This window comes from Cherax quadricarinatus, chromosome 58 (assembly GCF_038502225.1).
Source record: "Cherax quadricarinatus isolate ZL_2023a chromosome 58, ASM3850222v1, whole genome shotgun sequence".
Taxonomy (NCBI): Eukaryota; Metazoa; Arthropoda; class Malacostraca; order Decapoda; family Parastacidae; genus Cherax; species Cherax quadricarinatus.
Genome location: NC_091349.1, coordinates 5,348,654 through 5,367,567, shown reverse-complemented (window position 1 = coordinate 5,367,567; position 18,914 = coordinate 5,348,654). Strand labels below are relative to the sequence as shown.

General features: G+C 36.6%; 1 protein-coding gene across 5 annotated transcripts; it reads left to right on the top strand.

The window, feature by feature from the left end:
* The first annotated feature begins 715 nt into the window (after nucleotides 1-715).
* On the top strand, nucleotides 716-18,214 carry LOC128698049 (ataxin-10). Of its 5 annotated transcripts, none has more exons than XM_070097558.1 (10): nucleotides 716-783; nucleotides 5,051-5,189; nucleotides 5,603-5,777; nucleotides 5,961-6,262; nucleotides 8,255-8,353; nucleotides 9,171-9,429; nucleotides 10,326-10,385; nucleotides 12,225-12,324; nucleotides 15,497-15,687; nucleotides 16,159-18,214. In XM_070097558.1, exons 2-10 carry the CDS (start codon nucleotides 5,062-5,064, stop codon nucleotides 16,429-16,431), a joined length of 1,587 nt encoding a protein of 528 aa, XP_069953659.1. In that variant the 5' UTR covers nucleotides 716-783; nucleotides 5,051-5,061; the 3' UTR covers nucleotides 16,432-18,214. The 5 variants fall into 5 exon arrangements, with proteins under 5 accessions (XP_069953659.1, XP_053646086.2, XP_069953658.1 ...); XM_053790111.2 differs by lacking the exon at nucleotides 716-783 and adding an exon at nucleotides 960-1,083; XM_070097557.1 differs by lacking the exon at nucleotides 716-783 and adding an exon at nucleotides 965-1,021.
* Nucleotides 18,215-18,914: the final 700 nt, after the last annotated feature.

Below are 18,914 nucleotides of genomic sequence, written 5' to 3'. Positions count from 1 at the left end.
CGCACACAAAACCTCTTTTACCCACTCCCTCCATCCCTTCCTAGGCCGACCCCTACCCCACCTTCCCTCCACTACAGATTTATACACTCTCGAAGTCATTTTGTTTTGTTCCATTCTCTCTACATGTCCGACCCCTCAAGGAAGGTTCCTTGATGTTGGTGAGGGGCTCTTGATTTAGGGAATTGGATCTGTGCTCCAGTTCCCCGAATTAAGCCTGAATGCCTTCCACATCCCCCCCCCCAGGCGCTGTATAATCCTCCGGGTTTAGCGCTTCCCCCTTGATTATAATAATAATAATCTACATGTCCGAACCACCTCAACAACCCCTCCTTAGCCCTTTGGATAATAGTTTTGGTTACGTCTCTAATAAATAATAATAATAATAATAATAATAATAATAATAATAATAATAATAATAATAATAATAATAATAATAATATTAATAATAATAATAATAATAATAATAATAATAATAATAATAATAATAATAATAATACAAGTAATGCAGTAAGAATCCAAGAATTAAGACAAAAATATGCTCAATAGAATACCACTAATTATGCAAAGTATTTTGAGTAACTAATATAAGTGCATATTTTAAAACTGTTATACCGAAAAAAAGCACATAATTAATTACATATTACAAATTTCAAGGGAAAATGAGCTTCTGTATGCATTTATTTATTTATAAATACGACAACAACAATTTTGAGATGTGAACGAAGTCTCAAAATTTTACTGCTGTGTCAGGACGCCGGTCCACTGCTCGTTTCTAGTACTGGTGTAGGTGTCTTTCTAGCATGACTTTTTGGATGAGTAAAGCACAGTGCTTTCTAGGACTGTTTTTTTTTTCTATTTTTGCTTATTGGTCAAGGCTTGAAAGATAATATAATGATAACACCTGGTCCCTGAGTGATTAATCAAATTACGACTCACTTTGCTGTGGTCCTTTTTTTTCACAATAATAAAGTCTTGATCACATCTGTCAGCGGTTCTTCATCATTGTCTATTATTAAAATTTGTACAAATACAAATTTTATTTTCAGTAGTACAAAGTGTTACATTTTTCGGCTAATACTGAATGTTGGTCCTTATCAGAACTCAGGGGGTATTTTTTTTAATACAAGTACACTATATGTACCAAGGACCCCAATGGAAATAAGTCACTTCGTCAATTTTTTTTGGTGGTGGGGAGGGAGGGGGTTATCCTAGTAAGTAAGTAAGTTTATTCAGGTATACACAAATACAGTTACATAGAATTATCATACATAGCAGCATGTGTGTAGAGAACCTGGGATAACCCAAAAAAGTCAGACAGAGTGACTTATTTCCATTGGTGTCCTTTTACCTTATTATTATAATATAAAGGTTATAATATTTTCTTATTATTCTACAATGAAGATAACATCTTATTATCATACTAAAAAGACTATCTACTACACGAAGGTCATTAAGACTATCTACAATACGAGGGTCATTACTAGGAATAAGGTAAAATTTACACGTATGTTAGATAAAAAATAGAAAATCATTCCCCTCCCTTTCTGTAGCTACATTCATCAGACACCTTTTGGCACTCTTCTTGAACTGGTTCATGCTATGACTGGCTTTGACATGTGCGGGCAGTCTGTTCCATTCCTTTATTGCTGTACAATAAAAGGTGTTTGAAGCCTGGCCACTGACTGTGGGTACTACAAAGTTGTGCTCTCTACCCCTAGTACTATGATTGCTGCAGTTCCCAACCTTGACAAAATTGACAGCAAGATATTCTGGACATTGTCTGTGAGCAATTTTATAAACATGATTTAGCTTCAGTTGTTTTACTCTGTCTTCAACATTCAGCATATCCAACTGCTGTAATTCATCCTGGCCTACATGTTCTCTTTGTCCCAGCCCCAGGATGAATCTTACGATTTTGTTCTGGGTGATTTGCAGTCTATCTTTCAGTTTTTTTGTCAAGGCAGAGTACCAAGAAGAGCAAGCGTAATCCATATGGCATTGTATAAGGGCTAGACATAGGGTCCTGCGAGCCTCAGTAGGTAGACACTGTGCTTGTCTATACAGGAACTTCAGTCTGGCATTCGCTTTCTTTACTACACTGTTCCCTATCAATTCTCCTGACATGCATGGGTCAAAGGGGATTCCCAAATATTTTACTGATGAAACCAAAGTGATGGGCTCCCCATTACATTGAACATTAAAATTATTTACCCTTCTCAGTTTATGTTTCGTGCCAAAGAGAATGGCTTCAGTTTTCCCTAGGTGTAATGATAGTTTATTGTCTACTAACCATTTGCTGCAGGACTCCAGTTCCAGTGTTAAAACATTAGCAATATCTTGTGGGTCTTTACCTGACACTAACAGAGCACTGTCATCTGCATACAGTAGGAGTTTGCACTTGACACTGATAGGCATATCATTGACATAACATAAGAATAATAAGGGACCCAGAATACTTACTACCTTGGGGAACTCCACATGTTATCGGCAGGGGTTCTGATTCTGTTTTGTTGATTTTGACTATTTGTCTCCTGTTGCTAAGGTAGGACTTAAACCAGTCTACAGAACCTATACCGATAATTGTATTTATGTGGACCTGTATCTAAATAAACTCGCTCAATTACCTTGGAAAAAATAGTTATTTCTTGAGCAAATGAATCTTTTGGGAGATAATCGCAAAAGATAATACTGTAATGGAAAAAGAGAAATTCAGTATAATGTGTTAGCAAAATGTTGTCAAACACACAATACACCAATATGCCACAAGAATGGACTACATGACAGTGTTGTATGACCCCTGTGGGCTTACTGTATTTTTATTGTAATAATAATAATGGACTACAGGAAGAGCATCTGTGTTTTACACCAAAATTCTGACAGCCATTTAGTTAATTAAAAAGTCGCATGATTCATTACCAAGGAAAAAGTCACCTTGAGATGCAGGATCTTGGAGTCGTCACTCATTAGCATATCCAACAGTTTCAACCAGTTAGACAAAAGGACACATGTGTGCAACTAATGTGACATGTTTTTGAAGTACATTGCATATATGCCCTACCTAACATATTGTACATAATGATGCCATTATTAAAACAACATTTTCAACCAGAACAATGGCTTCTACAATGTAGGTGAGCTTCGTATCGGGAAACTTTTTTCACTGTTATCCTAAATAGTAGAAGTATGGAGGAATACTGCAGTAGGCTTAGTGAACCATGATAGGGAGGTCTTTCTCAAATCTGTCCTCTACTCGACCATATATTTACTCGACCATATATTTGTCCAACTTGTCAGTTCCAGCTGCTTTACCCCCTTTCATTCTGCGTAATGCCTCACGCACCTCCCCCACACTCACATCCTGCTCTTCTTCAGTCCTAAAAGATGGTATACCTCCCTGGCCAGTGCATGAAATTACCGCCTCCCTTTCTTCGTCGACATTTAAAAGTTCCTCAAAATATTCTTGCCATCTACCCAATACCTCCATCTCCCCATCTACTAACTCCCCTACTCTGTTTTTAATTGACAAATCCATTCGTTCCCTAGGCTTTCTTAACTTGTTTAACTCACTCCAAATTTTTCTTATTTTCATTAAAATTTCTTGACAGTGCCTTTCCAACTCTATCATCTGCTCTCCTTTTGCACTCCCTAACCACTCTCTTCACCTTTCTTTTGCTCTCCATATACTCTGCTCTTCCTATAACATTTCTGCTTTGTAAAAACCTCTCATAAGCTAACTTTTTCTCTTTTATCACACCCTTTACTTCATCATTCCACCAATCACTCCTCTTTCCTCCTGCACCCACCCTCCTATAACCACAAACTTCTACCCCACATTCTAATACTGCATTTTTAAAACTATTCCAACCCTCTTCAACCCCCCCCCCCCACCCCTCATGCTCATACTCATACCTTCTCAGGTTAAGTAGATTTATATCTTTAGAATAGCAGAAGTGGGGAGTAGTCTGGAAGCATATTTTATGTACAACTGTTCAACCTAGTTGAATGGCTATACCCTTGCCTGTGATCACAGGCATATGGGAATCACTTCTCAAGTGAATATCCTAGTAAAATGATACAAAATATGAATGATTAATTAAATGGAAATATTTTTTAACTTGGCCAGTAAGATAGCCAGGGAAAGGAATTCATGTCTCACTTAGGGTGTCATTGGTTCGAGCCTGAAGAGATTTAAAAAAAATAAATAGCCACTTTTTATTGGATTATGATTCATTTTAGATGATTTGCTGTGTAGATCCCCAGTGATCTACACAGCAGAGCAGTATGGAGTAAATAATGCTGGTTGTGTTACATAACATATCCTGCAAAAGAATGCCACCTGTTTTAGAAACTTTCTTAAATATCTGCTGGATGTGTTTAATAAATTTATGTGGAAGTATTGTACTGTATCAGCCAAATCTGATTCAGGGAAACCGGCAGGCCGGACTTGAGTCCTGGAGATGGGAAGTACAGTGCCTGCACTCTGAAGGAGGGGTGTTAATGTTGCAGTTTAAAAACTGTAGTGTAAAGCACCCTTCTGGCAAGACAGTGATGGAGTGAATGATGGTGAATTTTTTTCTTTTTCGGGCCACCCTGCCTTGGTGGGAATCGGCCAGTGTGATAATAATAATTCTTTGACTTGTTGAGTAACTCCAAACTTCTCTTCCCAAGCCTGACCTACCCTAACCTTAATTAACTACTGAAGCTGGGCAAACAGAATATAAACCAATCAGTAACATACCAAAATCAATAATAATAAAAATAGAGTCCTGGTACTGCAAATAACCGGTGAGATTAGTATTAATTTATCCAAGAGAACTCTAATTTAACTAATTTAACATTAAACCTAACCAAACCTTGTCTAATGCATAACCTAACCTAATCTATTTAAATAAAATTAAATCTTTTTAGATGGGAATCTTTTATACTTTTTGTTTTCTTTCAACTGTTTTAAAGTTTCACATTTGATGCAGGAATGTAAGTCAATATTGCCAAATAATTTGACTTAATCAGAACTGTAATAATTCTATTCTGCTTGTTTTGTACTACAAAGGTGACAGAACCATGACTGAAGTCTGTGAAGATGTTTTGGGTGTATTGGAAGACGCTGTCCTTTTACATGGAAATGGGAACTTGGCTCAGTGTACCACAAAGCTAAAAGTATTGCAGAAGCAAATGATGAGTGTTGACAGGTACTAATAATTAACTGTAGAGTACTGTTATGTAGAGCTGAAAGCTTCATGCAGAAGAGTTTTATTTCTGTAAGGCTATACAGTATATACTTGTGCAATATTATTTAAATATAGTATACTGTAATGTAATATTTTAATAACCCAGTATGTGCTGAAGAAAGAGTATGGTTCTCCTCTATCCTGGAAAAAGCTATACACTGTACTAAAATTTTAATATTAAAATTAATGTTGATTAAATACTGTACTGGAAAATTTGGGTTGTAGTTACTGCATAATTAATTTTCTAGAGTATGTTTCTAAAAATGACAAAATATGGTTCTATTTCTATTGATTCGTAAGTAGCAAGTCATGATTTTCCTTTCATAAATAGCTTAAAACAATTTGATTAAAAAATATTTCATGGCTGTCAACAGATTTAAGCTGGATGCATCTGTATTGTGGAACATATGTGGAATAATCAAAGGAGAGGTGGCTAAATGGAACCAAGAATCACAGATTAAGCCCTCCACTGAGAGCCTCGCTACAGTGTCTTCTTCACTCTGCTGCTTGAGAAACACATTCCCACACTGTTCTAGGACTCAACTCTTGGTAAATTTATAATATTAGGTGTTTGTGTACCTCATCGAGTCTTATTTTGAATTCGGGGAACAGTATTTATAGTTTGTAAATACCATTAGTAAATTTTAAGAATAAATTCAGATTGTATTATTCAGTTATGGTATTCAAAGTAGTTGAGACAGATACTGTTAACTATTTATAATTTCTATTTAGGTGGCTGAATCAACTGATCTTCTGGATCCCATAATGTCCTGTACTCAATGGACATTTAGAGAAGAGACAGAAGGTGAGCAGTCTCCAGATAATGGAAATATAACAGATGGCAGCATGAATCACAGAACAGAGGCAGCAAAAGCAACAGAACAAGATATAGAGAATAGCAGAGACTCATACAGTGAATGGAAGAAAGCACATTCCACTTTAGCCTCAGCTTGTGTTACTTGTTTGGGAAATATTGTTGCTGCCAATTCCACAACCAGAAAAATAGTTTGGCCACGTATGCTACCACTATTACGGTATGACCTTAAAACATTTTCTGACAAAACTTGCAATTTTAAAAATAGAAAACAACATTAGAGGTGCTTCTTGACTTATGATGGGGTTACGTTCTGTTAAACCTATAGTAAGTCGAAAATATCGTAAGTCGAATACAAATATGTATATGCTCAATAACTACCATCACTGAATAAGTATATAAACAAATATTTACTGTAACTAGATACCAGAATTTTGAAAGTAAATAAATGAATATAAGTTATGGACTTGCTGTCTTCAAGCTGGGTAATAAACTCAAGTTTCATCTCCAAAGTACAGTGGTCCCTTGTTTATCATCATTAATCCATTCCTTGAAGTGCGACGATTATCGAAATAGACGATTTTCTAATCAATTTTCCCCATAAGAAATAATGTAAATACAATTAATCCGTTCCTGACACCCAGAAGTATTAAAACAAAAAATTTTTTTTACATAAAATATAGATGTAGTACTTAAGCAATATAATGGGACATGATGAATGAAACATTAATAGCATAACACTTACCTTTATTGGCGATTCTTCTTAGTGTATGGCTCTTCTTAGTGTATGGAAGACTGAAGGAGGAGAGAGATTGGATTAGTTACTGTTTGGAAGGGGAATCCCCTTCCATCAACACCTCAGGTACCAAGTCCTTTTCTGGGGTTACATACTTCTTTTCTCTGTTTCTTAATGCCACTAGGACCAGCTTGAGAGTCACTGGAGTCCTGTCTTACAAAAAAAGTGTCTAGAGAGCTCTGTTTCTGGCATCTCTTTAAAACTTCCCTAAAATGGGCCAAGACTGTCACTGTACAAGTTGCCGATGTGGCTTGCAACATCCTTCTCAGGATGATGTTTCTCCATAAATCTTTCTATCCCACCCCACATTTCAAAAATCTCCTTAATTTCTGAAGAAGGCACCTTCTTCCATCTCTCTTCCTCCTCTTCTGCAGTAAGATTCTGAGCTGCAATCTGTTGCTGTTCCTGCTGAAGCTCTTGCAGCTCCTCAGTGGTTAGCTCTTCGTTGTGGTCCTCCACCAACTCTTCCACATCCTCCAAACTCACATCCAACCCCATGGAACTCCCCAATGCCACAGTAGATTTCACAACTGACATAGGCTCATCAGGGTCAGCCACAAACCCTTCAAAATCCCTCTTGTGGACACAATCTGGCCACAATTTTCTCCAAGCAACAACAGCTTCCTTGATTTCCTTTTTCTTTGCCACAATGGAAAACATGGTTGTATGGGGTTTGTTATACATCCTGGCCAGTTCGGCCACACATATGCCACTTTCATATTGTTCAATGATGTTTTTCTTAAATTCAGTCGTATTTCTCACCTTCTTTACCAAAGGCTTGGCACTAGGAGCTTTCTTTGGAGCCATGGTAGCTTATTTAGCACTTGCAAGCACTAAAATGAATGGAATATTATGAAATATTTTGTATGAACAAGTTAGGGAACAGTCGCTCACTGGTAAACAATGGCACACTGGCTGGGAAGGGAGGCCGAGGCGGCTCAGAGCCGTGAGTACGCGTCCAGGACGAACGACGATTAGCGAGTCAACCGACCATTTGCAAGCCAATGTTTGGACAAAAATAACGCGACGATTTCTGAAAAGGACGACTATCGAGCCCGACAATTATCGAGGGACCACTGTAGTTGCTTTTGCACCATTGTAAAGTCAAAATATCATAAGCAGAACTATCATAAGTCGAGGAGCACCTGTATTTCATAGTAATAATAAAAAATTTATTAATAGAAAGGCCACCTTTAACAATGGTAGAAAAACCACGCGGTGCAGTGAGACTTTTTTATTGTCTTAGTTAATAGTGGATTTTCTGTCACATATGTTCTAGAGTAAAAATACTTAGCTGTATCAGCAAGCTCCATAGTATCAATCATACGATGAATCAATTTGGTTTTAGGCTGTTGCTATATACTGCTATTTGTCTCATTAACTAATTGTTAAGCAAAGATAATTTAATCTTTCAAGGGATCTGCTTGGATATCCTGATTGGCAGGTGTCCCAGATGGCTTCTATGATACTTCATAACTGTCTTCTAGAGCTAAGCCTGAGAGAAGAGCTGTGCAAGTATGACTGTTATTTTGCTCAGTACACAAATAGCTTTTATATGAGTGTCTTTACATCATTACTCTTCTTTTTTTACTTTTCATCATCCTTTTCATTTTGTTCTTCAAATTCTCACTCTTATTTGATCTCAATAATTATTACTGTCTATACGTATATGAAATATGAACAAAGTAACATCAATTAAGAAATTCAGGGAAACCTGTTAGCTGGACTTGAGGTCTAGAGCTGGGAAGAAGTGCACATGTTTTCAAGAATGTGTTACAGTGAAACAATTTGGAGCAGTTTGAATAATGATATCTGTGCACTTTTGGAAAGATAGCTAAAGACTGAGCAATGAATAAATTTCTTTCTTTGGGTTACCCTACATTAGTAAAAAAAAAATTAACTGACATGTATTAAAAAAAAATAGCCAACATATTAAAAAAAAAATCTAAACATGCAGAATTCCCTTTGCTGACAACCTGTACACATACAGTACTTTCAAATTCATCTTTTCCTCATCATTTATTATCTCTGCTGCTTGTTATTCAGTCTCATTAGTGTCTTCATTCTCTTTTAACTGTTATGTAATCTTAAAATCATTATATTGATTCTTTCTGCATAGCTTTTTGGAATCAGCTTAAAAAATATATATTTTCATTTTTGTTTCTGCTGCATTTTATGTAAGGCCACAAGAGCTTGAAGCTACATTCCTATCAATACTATTTGATTTGTCTTATATATCCAGTACCCACCTTTCAAAGTTCTGCCACATGGATTTAGTGTTCTTTTTTTTTTTTATGAAAATAATAATTACAACTGTATGTACTTGAAACAGAAGCAGAGAAGTTGATGTCATCATAGACAAGCTACTGTCTCTGTATGTAAATGAGAGTCAGTACTCCTGCTTTGTTCTATTCTGTCTGGAGCTACTTCTGTCCAGCAAGGATACAGTGAAAGTCTCTTGGCCAATTCTCTCAGCAAAACATCGGCTACTGTGCCTGGATGTGTTGGTGGCTTTACTGATAGACCCAATACATTCAAGATGTGAATCATTGCCAGTCTCTACAGTCACTTTTCTAGTCAACATCTTCAAGGTAAGGAAGAAGACTAAAGGATTTTTGTTACTTGTAATAGCTAACACTTTCATTCTTAAAGCACAAAAGGGCAGAAAACCGTTACTTGTCAATCATCCAAGCCAGACCGAAACATCGTCATAAGCTTCTCTTTCCTATGTGTGGGTTATTTATGTTCTTTCATTCTTGGTGGTTACAATAGAGCACTCAGCCATAACACCAGATATTCCACATGTATGAATTTACCTGTGTAAACACACTTAATTTACAGACACCAATAGTTTGGAATAACCTACCTTAAAAGTTTAAACACTCTTTATCTCTAAATAAATTCACAATATAGTCAGATATCATCAAACAAACTTTTTTTTTTTTTTTTTTTTTTTTAAAAAAGTCGGCCGTCTCCCACCGAGGCGACAAATACTATTTAATAATAAAATCTAAGTAACTTCTATGAAAATGATATCTTGCATTGTTAGCCTAATTATTATTTAACTCCCAGTGTAAGCCACTGAAACCCCTGGTGAACTGTAAACTACAGAATATTTTATGTGATGCATATTAATACTAATGTCAAATTTTTTTTTTTAATTAATTCTAGTATGCCCAATATGCTTTGCATACAAGGGGCATTCCTTGGAACATACAGTTATTGTATTACCAGACTTATCCAAACAGTTGACTTCATCTTCTGTTTAGTTGAAACTCTAACGTCTGAGACAGGATGTGAGTGTACAGACTGATCATTTCCACACATTTATCAGTGTGTTGTGTGAACTTCCTTGGCAACACGAGTATGTCACACCAACAAAGACTATTACAGTATTTGCCCTATTTTTCAAATGCAGCTCAGGCTGTTAATTGGTACAATATAGTGTATTACAGCACTGAATTATAAAGAAGTTATATATTTTCAGAGTGAAGCAGATAAAATTTTATGCACACATGCAGGCCAGCTTCCACTAGATGATTCTCAGGTAATTTTTTAAAAATATATACTGTACAGTATACAAGAAGTGAACAATGACATCCTCATTTGCTCTCTTATACAATAGTATGTATTGTTTTAATTTGATGTTTAAACCATATAAGCTGTAGCTATTTACTGTTATAGCTCCTAAAATATTAGAATAAACAGTCAAATATTGAATATATTTTATGAATATAGAAATATAGTACAGTGGACCCCCGCCTTATAATATTCATCCGTTCATGAGAGCTCATCGTAAGCCGAAATTGTCGTTAGCCAAATTAATTTTCCCCATAAGAAATAATGGAAATCAAATTAATCCATTCCTGATGAAAATGAAAAAAATTAATCCATTCCTGATGAAAACGAACAAAAAAAATTTTACCACATGAAATATTATTTTTAATACACACAAACTGAAGAAGACATGCACAATTACTACTCTACTAAGAATAGAATACATGACACTTACCTGGTGATGATTGATGGGATGGGAGGAGGGGAGAGTGTAGAAGTTATTGTTTAGAAGGGGAATCCCCTTCCATTAGGACTTGAGGTAGCAAGTCCTTTTCTGGGGTTACTTCCCTTCTTCTTTTAATGCCACTAGGACCAGCTTGAGAGTCACTGAACCTCTGTCACACAACAAATCTGTCCACAGAGCTCTGTACCTCCCACTCCTTTAAGACTTTCCTAAATGGGCCATAACATTGTCATTGTACAGGTTGCCAACACAGCTTGCAGTAGCTGTGTCAGGGTGATTTTCATCTGTAAAGGTTTGCAGTTCAACCCACTTTTCACACATTTCCTTAATCTCTTTTTTCAATTCCACACTAATTCTCGCCCTTTTTACCACAGGGATGGCACTAGAAGCTTTCTTGGGGTCCATGGTAACTTATTTTGCAGTTACAAGCACTAAAAACACAGGGATAATGTGAAATGTGCCGAATGTATGCGTAGATGCGACCGCACTGGCTGGCTTGTAAACACTGGCGCTGAGGCCACACGTGGGATGCGTCCTGGATGAATCACATAAGGCGAGTTTTTTATCATGAGGCGAGGCAAAATTTTTGCGTTCAAATGCTTCGTATGGCGGATTTAACATAACGCGATGCTTTCGTAAGGCGGGGGTCCACTGTATTCAGTTAAATACCACTACAGTATCCTATAAATGTTTATTCTGGATAGCTGCTTATTCCAACAGAAATATTTCATTTAGTTTGTTCTGAATCAATAGGATGAAATGACAGTGATGCACATGCAGCACTTGCTGTGTTGTCTAACTGTATTTTGATTACAGAGCAGCACTCAAAGTGTTAAGACTCGGACATTTATCCCATATTTACAGTGAATTCTAGCTTATCATGATGATATGTCTATACATAATCATATTTATATGTTTTGCATTTCGGTGACTGTGATACTGTAAGGAATAGAATAAAGCGTGAGAGGGAGGAAAAGAGTGGAGAATGTTGTGAGAGGGTAAGAATGCAATGAATCATCATATCCAGTGGTGGCACCCAAAGGGGAGGGCTTTAGCCCCCATAGTTTCCTTCAGCTCCTCCCCCCCCATAATTTCCTTCAGCCCTCAAAAGCCTCTTCTGTGATAAAATCATAAGTTATTCAACTTATTCTGAGGTATAAATCTCTGTCCATAATACTAGAAGTTCATATAAGAACTTGAGAATGGAGGAACACTATTGGTGTTTTTACTTTCCAAAATAGTGGTGCTTGACTTTCAAGAACAGCGAGGTTTAACTAATGTTTCATACAATAATAAACTAAGGTGAAAATGTTACTTTTCTTACAAATGTAGGTACAGTACTGCAAATTTGTTACCTCTTTGCAGGTTCTAGTGAGACTTGCAAACTTTGTGTGTTCAGCAGCTGCTTCAGATGCTTGGAGACATTTACTTCAGCAAGACTTGAGTCTTCTCATCACTACAGTTTGTGAGTGCAAGATGCTCTTTTATTCAACATACCGGCTATCCCTAACCGAGGCCGGGTGACTAAAAAGAAGAATATTATCAAATTAATCTTTTACATTTAGTAATATCATGCTCATTATATATAAGCTTTAAGGTTGTGGGTTTAGTGCTTATTTATGATTATAATAATAATAATAAGCTTTAAGAGTTTCAGTATACATAGAGCAATTAAGGATGCTTTAAAAATTAGGTAGCTTTAAATAAAGCTTAGATAAATAAAGTACAGTACATGGTTGAGAATAGACGAGTAAATGGGTGAGGAGATCAGCTATAGTGCTCCTTTATTCATATGTTCTTTTTTTTTTTGGCTTTGAGGGTTATGGTTATATCATCCTCAGAACACTTGAGTTGTTTTAGTTCAGTGCCACAAGATAACTGACATAGAAGCTGCTTCTTGTATATTTATGCACGAGTATAAAAACAGATATTCCTTCAAGTTCCCAATATATTCGAGAGCTTCAGTTATTCATCTTTTTTAATAAAGGGCCTCCTGAAAATAATTTCCATTATTTTTTATAGTGCCTAATTTTGACTTGGTACATGACCCTTAAATTGAAAACTAAATACTACTGTAGTACGTACATATGTATATGATTTTGTTGAAAATAAGCTCAATGGATTTCCCATGCCCAAATCTCATCCATCCAGTCTCTGATTAGACCCAGTTATCCTCTGATTTTGCAGGGTCATAGAATTGCATTAACAAACAAAGTGTTGACTTGGCTATACAAGTTTCCCTTGTTTTATGTAAATTTGCAATATCCCATTTATACAGGTAATCCCACATGTTTGATATACATTCTTACAACGTGAAATTAAGTAGTGATGGCGTGATTGAGCTTAGTATACCTGCCATGGGACATAAACACATCTACTGCATAAAGCCAGGGATACCTATGCTACATTACACTGCTGAAACTAGCTTAAACCATATTAAAGTATAAACTAACACTGTTCTATTTAATGACAATGCACTTAATATTCTTTCCTTCATAATCTCTACAATCATTTTTTCTTTATCTGTATTACACTGAATATATTCAAACAACTCCCAGAACAAGATCTCTTTCAAGGCCATATATTTTACTTTTATATAATTACGTATATGCAGTATATACTACTATCGGAGACAAAAATACGTATAATGAACATTATTTTTAAAACATACTTTAAGCTATACATCTTAAATCAGCAATGAACTTTTTTGTTCTTAAATTTGTTGTTGTTGTTTCTCTGTTTCTCCTGGGTAGAAATATAAAATAATAAAAAATAATATTCTTTCTTTCTTTCAACACACCGGCTGTATCCCACCGAGGCAGGGTGGCCCAAAAGGAAAAACGAAAGTTTCTCCTTTTACATTTAGTAATATATACAGGAGAAGGGGTTACTAGCCCCTTGGTCCTGGCATTTTTGTCGCCTCTTACAACACGCATGGCTTACGGAGGAAGAATTCTGTTCCACTTTCCCATGGAGGTAAGAGGAAATAAACAAGAACAAGAACTAGAAAGAAAATAGAAGAAAACCCAAAGGGGTGTCTATATATATGCTTGTACATGTATGTGTAGTGTGATCTAAGTGTAAGTAGAATGAGAACCTTCAAAACTAGGGATGCCAAGCCTATGATGACACTCTTCAGGTCACTTGTTCTATCTAGGCTGGAATATTGCTGTACACTAACAGCACCTTTCAAGGCAGGTGAAATTGCTGACCTAGAAAATGTACACAGAACCTTCACGGCGCGCATAACGGAGATAAAAGACCTCAATTACTGGGAGCGCTTGAAGTTCCTGAACCTGTATTCCCTGGAATGCAGGCGGGAGAGATACATGATTATATACACCTGGAAAATCCTTGAGGGACTAGTACCGAACTTGCACACGAAAATCACTCTCGACAAAAGCAAAAGACTTGGCAGACGATGCAACATCCCCCCAATGAAAAGCAGGGGTGTCACTAGCACGTTAAGAGACCATACAATAAGTGTCAGGGGCTCGAGACTGTTCAACTGCCTCCCAGCATACATAAGGGGGATTACCAATAGACCCCTGGCAGTCTTCAAGCTGGCACTGGACAAGCACCTAAAGTCGGTACCTGACCAGCCGGGCTGTGGCTCATACGTTGGTTTGCGTGCAGCCAGCAGTAACAGCCTGGTTGATCAGGCTCTGATCCACCAGGAGACCTGGTCACAGACAGGGCCGCAGGGGCGTTGACCCCCAGAACTCTCTCCAGGTAAACTCCAGGTAAGAAGTAGCAAGACGTACCTGAAATCTTGCATGTGTATGAGACAAAAAAAAAAGACACCAGCAATCCTACCATCATGTAAAACAATTACAGGCTTCAGTTTTACACTCACTTGGCAGGAAGGTAGTACCTCCCTGGGCGGTTGCTGTCTACCAACCTACTACCTAGGAAAAAATAATATTAATAAAATTAATAAAAAATGATAAATTCAGTTGCAAAGGGCTTCATTTTTCATATCAGACATATAGTGGATCACTGATTATTCAGACTCTTCAGGGCAGAAGGTGTACATATTTTCAATAACACCTGATGATCGTGTTTCTTTTATAGTCTCTTTGCTTTTCACATTCCTTTTTCCAAATGAGCAGGACCACCAGATAATGCTGAAAGCTAAATAACCAATTATACTAGAGAATTAGTGATTTACTTTAATATTTTTATATGCAGCAAGGATGCATAGTTAAGAGGGGTCATTTCTAATGTGATATCTGCATACTTATTTTCATATAGTCAGACTTGAGTCCTGGAAATGGGAAGTACAATGCCTGCACTTTAAAGGAGTGGTTTGGGATATTGGCAGTTTGGAGGGATATGTTGTGTATCTTTATATGTATATGCTTCTAAACTGTTGTATTCTGAGCACCTCTGCAAAAACAGTGATTGTGTGTGAGTGTGGTAAAAGTGTTGAATGATGATGAAAGCATTTTCTTTTTGGGGATTTTCTTTCTTTTTTGGGTCACCCTGCCTCGGTGGGAGATGGCCGACTTGTTGAAAAAAAAAAAAAAAAAATCTGCATACTTCTGGCAAGACATCTCCTGTGTTGAGACAGTGATGGTGAATGTATTTCCTTCTTGATGGGAAGTGGTTGATGTGGTAATTTTTTTTCCCTTCAGATTTGTTACAGTGTATAACCGACATTGGAAAGATGGGAGGAAATGCATTCACGCCTCTGAACAGGTTCTCTGATCTCAGTGATGAGCAACAGATGGCAAATGCTGAAAATCATCCAGCTTTTGGCTTCAAGTGTGACCTCATCAGACTCATTGCCAGCCTGGTATACAGGCACAAAGATAATCAAGATCAGGTAAGATTGTATGAAGAGACTGCACTTACTCATGAGCAGGGTGAAACATATGGGCAAATCTCCTAACATCTGCTAACCTTCTTTCCTAGCAATAAATAATTACCTAGTAGTTAGTCAACTATTGTGCCAGAAATGCTCTGCATCACTTCGTATGGGCTTTCTGTATGCACAACCAAATGTCACCCATCTCTGTACAAACATTATATCATGCTGAAATAAATCTTTGTCTTTGTCTATATGTTGCTGGAAGACCATGAGAGGACCCTAGTGGAAATAAATCACACTTCTGGGTTATTCTGGGCAATTAACCCTCCAGGATTTATAATCCAAATTAAGTCTTGTTTTTGTCAGCAAAATTTACACCATGATGTAAGCAACATATTAAACTTTAAAAATCATTTATTAACTGTATGATATATATAATCTAATTCATACATATATGCTTTACAGTACGTATTTGTATATTTTTAGGTCCGAGAGATTGGTGGTATACTTCTATTGTTGGAAAGTTCGCAGTTTGATGCAAGGAATCCATTAATAAAGGAGGTTTCAATCTTTGCTGTACGTAATCTTCTGGAGGGTAATCTAGAGAATCAGCTCTTGGTTAAAGGTTTAAAATTAGAGGGCGTTGCAGAAAATCCAGGATTGCAGGATCTTGGCCTGGAGGCAGTATGTGAAGGAGAACGGATCAGACTAGTACAAAGATCCAATTCTCCTCTCCTTGATGAGGATGCGGAGCTCTGATCCACATTTCAACATCATCTGGAGCAAGATGATCTGGATGCTAGTAACATTACACTTTAACCTTTCTTACTGCAATAGTATGTTCTGGGTTGTTAATGAAATATGGAATGTACATAATTTGTAATATAACTTGTATTCCTCTAGCAAATAATTGATAGTGAATATATAAACTTATTATTTAATAAGCTTCCAAGTGTATTGCTAGCAGACTTTCAAAGACTCCCATAATGTATTCTGCTGAAACTGTGATATTACACTGAACTCCTAGATAATACGTAAAGTCTTCAATTAGCAAACACATGAAATTATAAGGCACTTTGGTACCAATTAAAGATTTACAATACTGGGTTGTAGTACAAATCTGTATGAAACATAACCATCTTTTGTACTATTATTTTCTGTACAATAACTCACTGGAAACACGAGGACCACTAATCATAATTTGAGGACCTGTTAAGAACATAAGAAAGCAGGAGCACTGCAGCAGGCTTACTGATCCATGCTAGGCAGGTAATATATTACAGACACTGCTGTTAAGAGTTAGATATGAAGGCCATACGGATTGTGTTTATTTTATAGTATTGTCCTTCCAATCGTGTGCTTGCTGATGACTTGAGCTGTGGAAGTGGGAAGTACAGTGCCTGTGCTCAGAAGGATGGATGGGGATGTTGCCATCTGATGGGCCATTTGAATGTGATGTTCTGTCACTTCTGGCAAGACAGCTATTGAATGAATGATGGTGAATATGTTCCTTTCTCTGGGTCACTTTATTTTGGTGGGAAGCTGCCTATGCAGTAAAACAAAAATATTGAGCTAACAACCTAAAGTCATCACAAGCTTTGCTGTATACATGTGGGCTACTGAGAAACTTTATAGTCTATTGAATCACATTTCTTGTTACCAGGAGCATAATATTAACATGCTGTCTTCACCACAAAGTGATCTCCAGTTTAATATAAAACGTGTAGATTACAGAACAGTATAGTATACAGTATACACTATACTACACTATATTAAGTATACAGTACAGCACTATAGTGCTGTACTGTATACTTTAGTAATATACACAATTTATAGATGTACTTCAATTAACATTGAAAATAAATTAATTAAAGTACAACTTATTCAGCTGATTTTTTTTTCTGTTACTGTATTTCAGCAGTTCATTATATTCAGGGTTTACTGTATACTAAATGTACTTACCTATTTGTGGTTACTGGGATCAAATCTTTGCTCCTGGCTCTGTGCAATGAGTTGCTGCCTACAGAAATGGCAAAGTTTGTTAATTGTCATTTATTTGTAATAACTGTAACTGATTTAAAATAATCTACTTTCATTTTCTATCACTCAACAGTGAAGCTCAAAACTCGTAATTATTACAAGTATAATTTAGAAAGCACAGCAAAATGTCAAGACAGCTCATGAAAGAACAATGGACAATGTGTTTCCTTCTTTAGGTTAGAAGGACCCCAGTGGTAATAAGACACTTTGTCTAACTTTTTTGGGGGTTATCCTGGGTAATTTACACTATGTATGATAATTGTACTTATATGTACTTGTGCCTAAATAAACTTACTTACCCTGCCTTGCTGAGAAATGGTCGTTGTGGTAAAAAAAAAAAGAAATAAATACAATACATACATTCATTTAGTTGGATAAATCTCCAATGCTGTGTAATAAATCTTATGACAAACTTCATGTTAACTAATACATGTACGTGTACATGTATTAATATATTCCTGACACATTGTTCATTTAATTAAAAAAATAAAAGAGGTTTGAGTTTTGAGTCTGATAAAGAATTTTCCTTACCACGCGTCCCAAAATACACAGAGCAAATACTCTAGATAAAATTATGTTGCTGTTTTCTAACATAAATATTTTAACAGGTACGATGTGATGCATTTAAATGTAACTACTAATATATCATATCAGGAGACAACCATGAAATCTGATTCTTCAGGTGCTGCACACCTCCTACAGGTTTAGAGCTCTCCCATGAACATAATAATAATCAAGAGACATTCCTGTTTCCTGGTCAACAAACACACTGTCTCAGCATCTTGGGAAAATGGGAGTGATACTATTTGGATAGAAATGTAAAATAAAGTGGATTCTTTTGTGGAAATAAGACCCCTCAAGGAAGGTTCCTTGATGTTGGTGAGGGGCTCTTGATTTAGGGAATTGGATCTGTGCTCCAGTTCCCCAAATTAAGCCTGAATGCCTTCCACATCCCCCCCCCCCCAGGCGCTGTATAATCCTCCGGGTTTAGCACTTCCCCCTTGATTATAATAATAATAATAATAATGTGGAACTAAGTAACGAGGATGAACAGGCGAGATGAATAAGGGAGACAGACAGGCAAGTTTCCTAACATCTTCCCCTGAAGGGAAAGGGGCTTTTGCATTAAGGAATTGTAGTTCTTGTCCTGTTCCTTGGACTGAACTTGAATGCTTCTTGTTCCCCAGCACTATACAGCTTCT

Excerpts from the sequence above, each read along its gene's own strand:
- LOC128698049 (XM_070097558.1), top strand. The coding sequence starts at position 5,062 with ATGACTGAAGTCTGTGAAGATGTTTTGGGTGTATTGGAAGACGCTGTC. Across the intron at positions 8,354-9,170 it reads CTGAGAGAAGAGCTGTGCAA|AAGCAGAGAAGTTGATGTCA; the intron begins GTATGACTGTTA and ends TACTTGAAACAG. Across the intron at positions 9,430-10,325 it reads TTCTAGTCAACATCTTCAAG|AGTGAAGCAGATAAAATTTT; the intron begins GTAAGGAAGAAG and ends ATATATTTTCAG.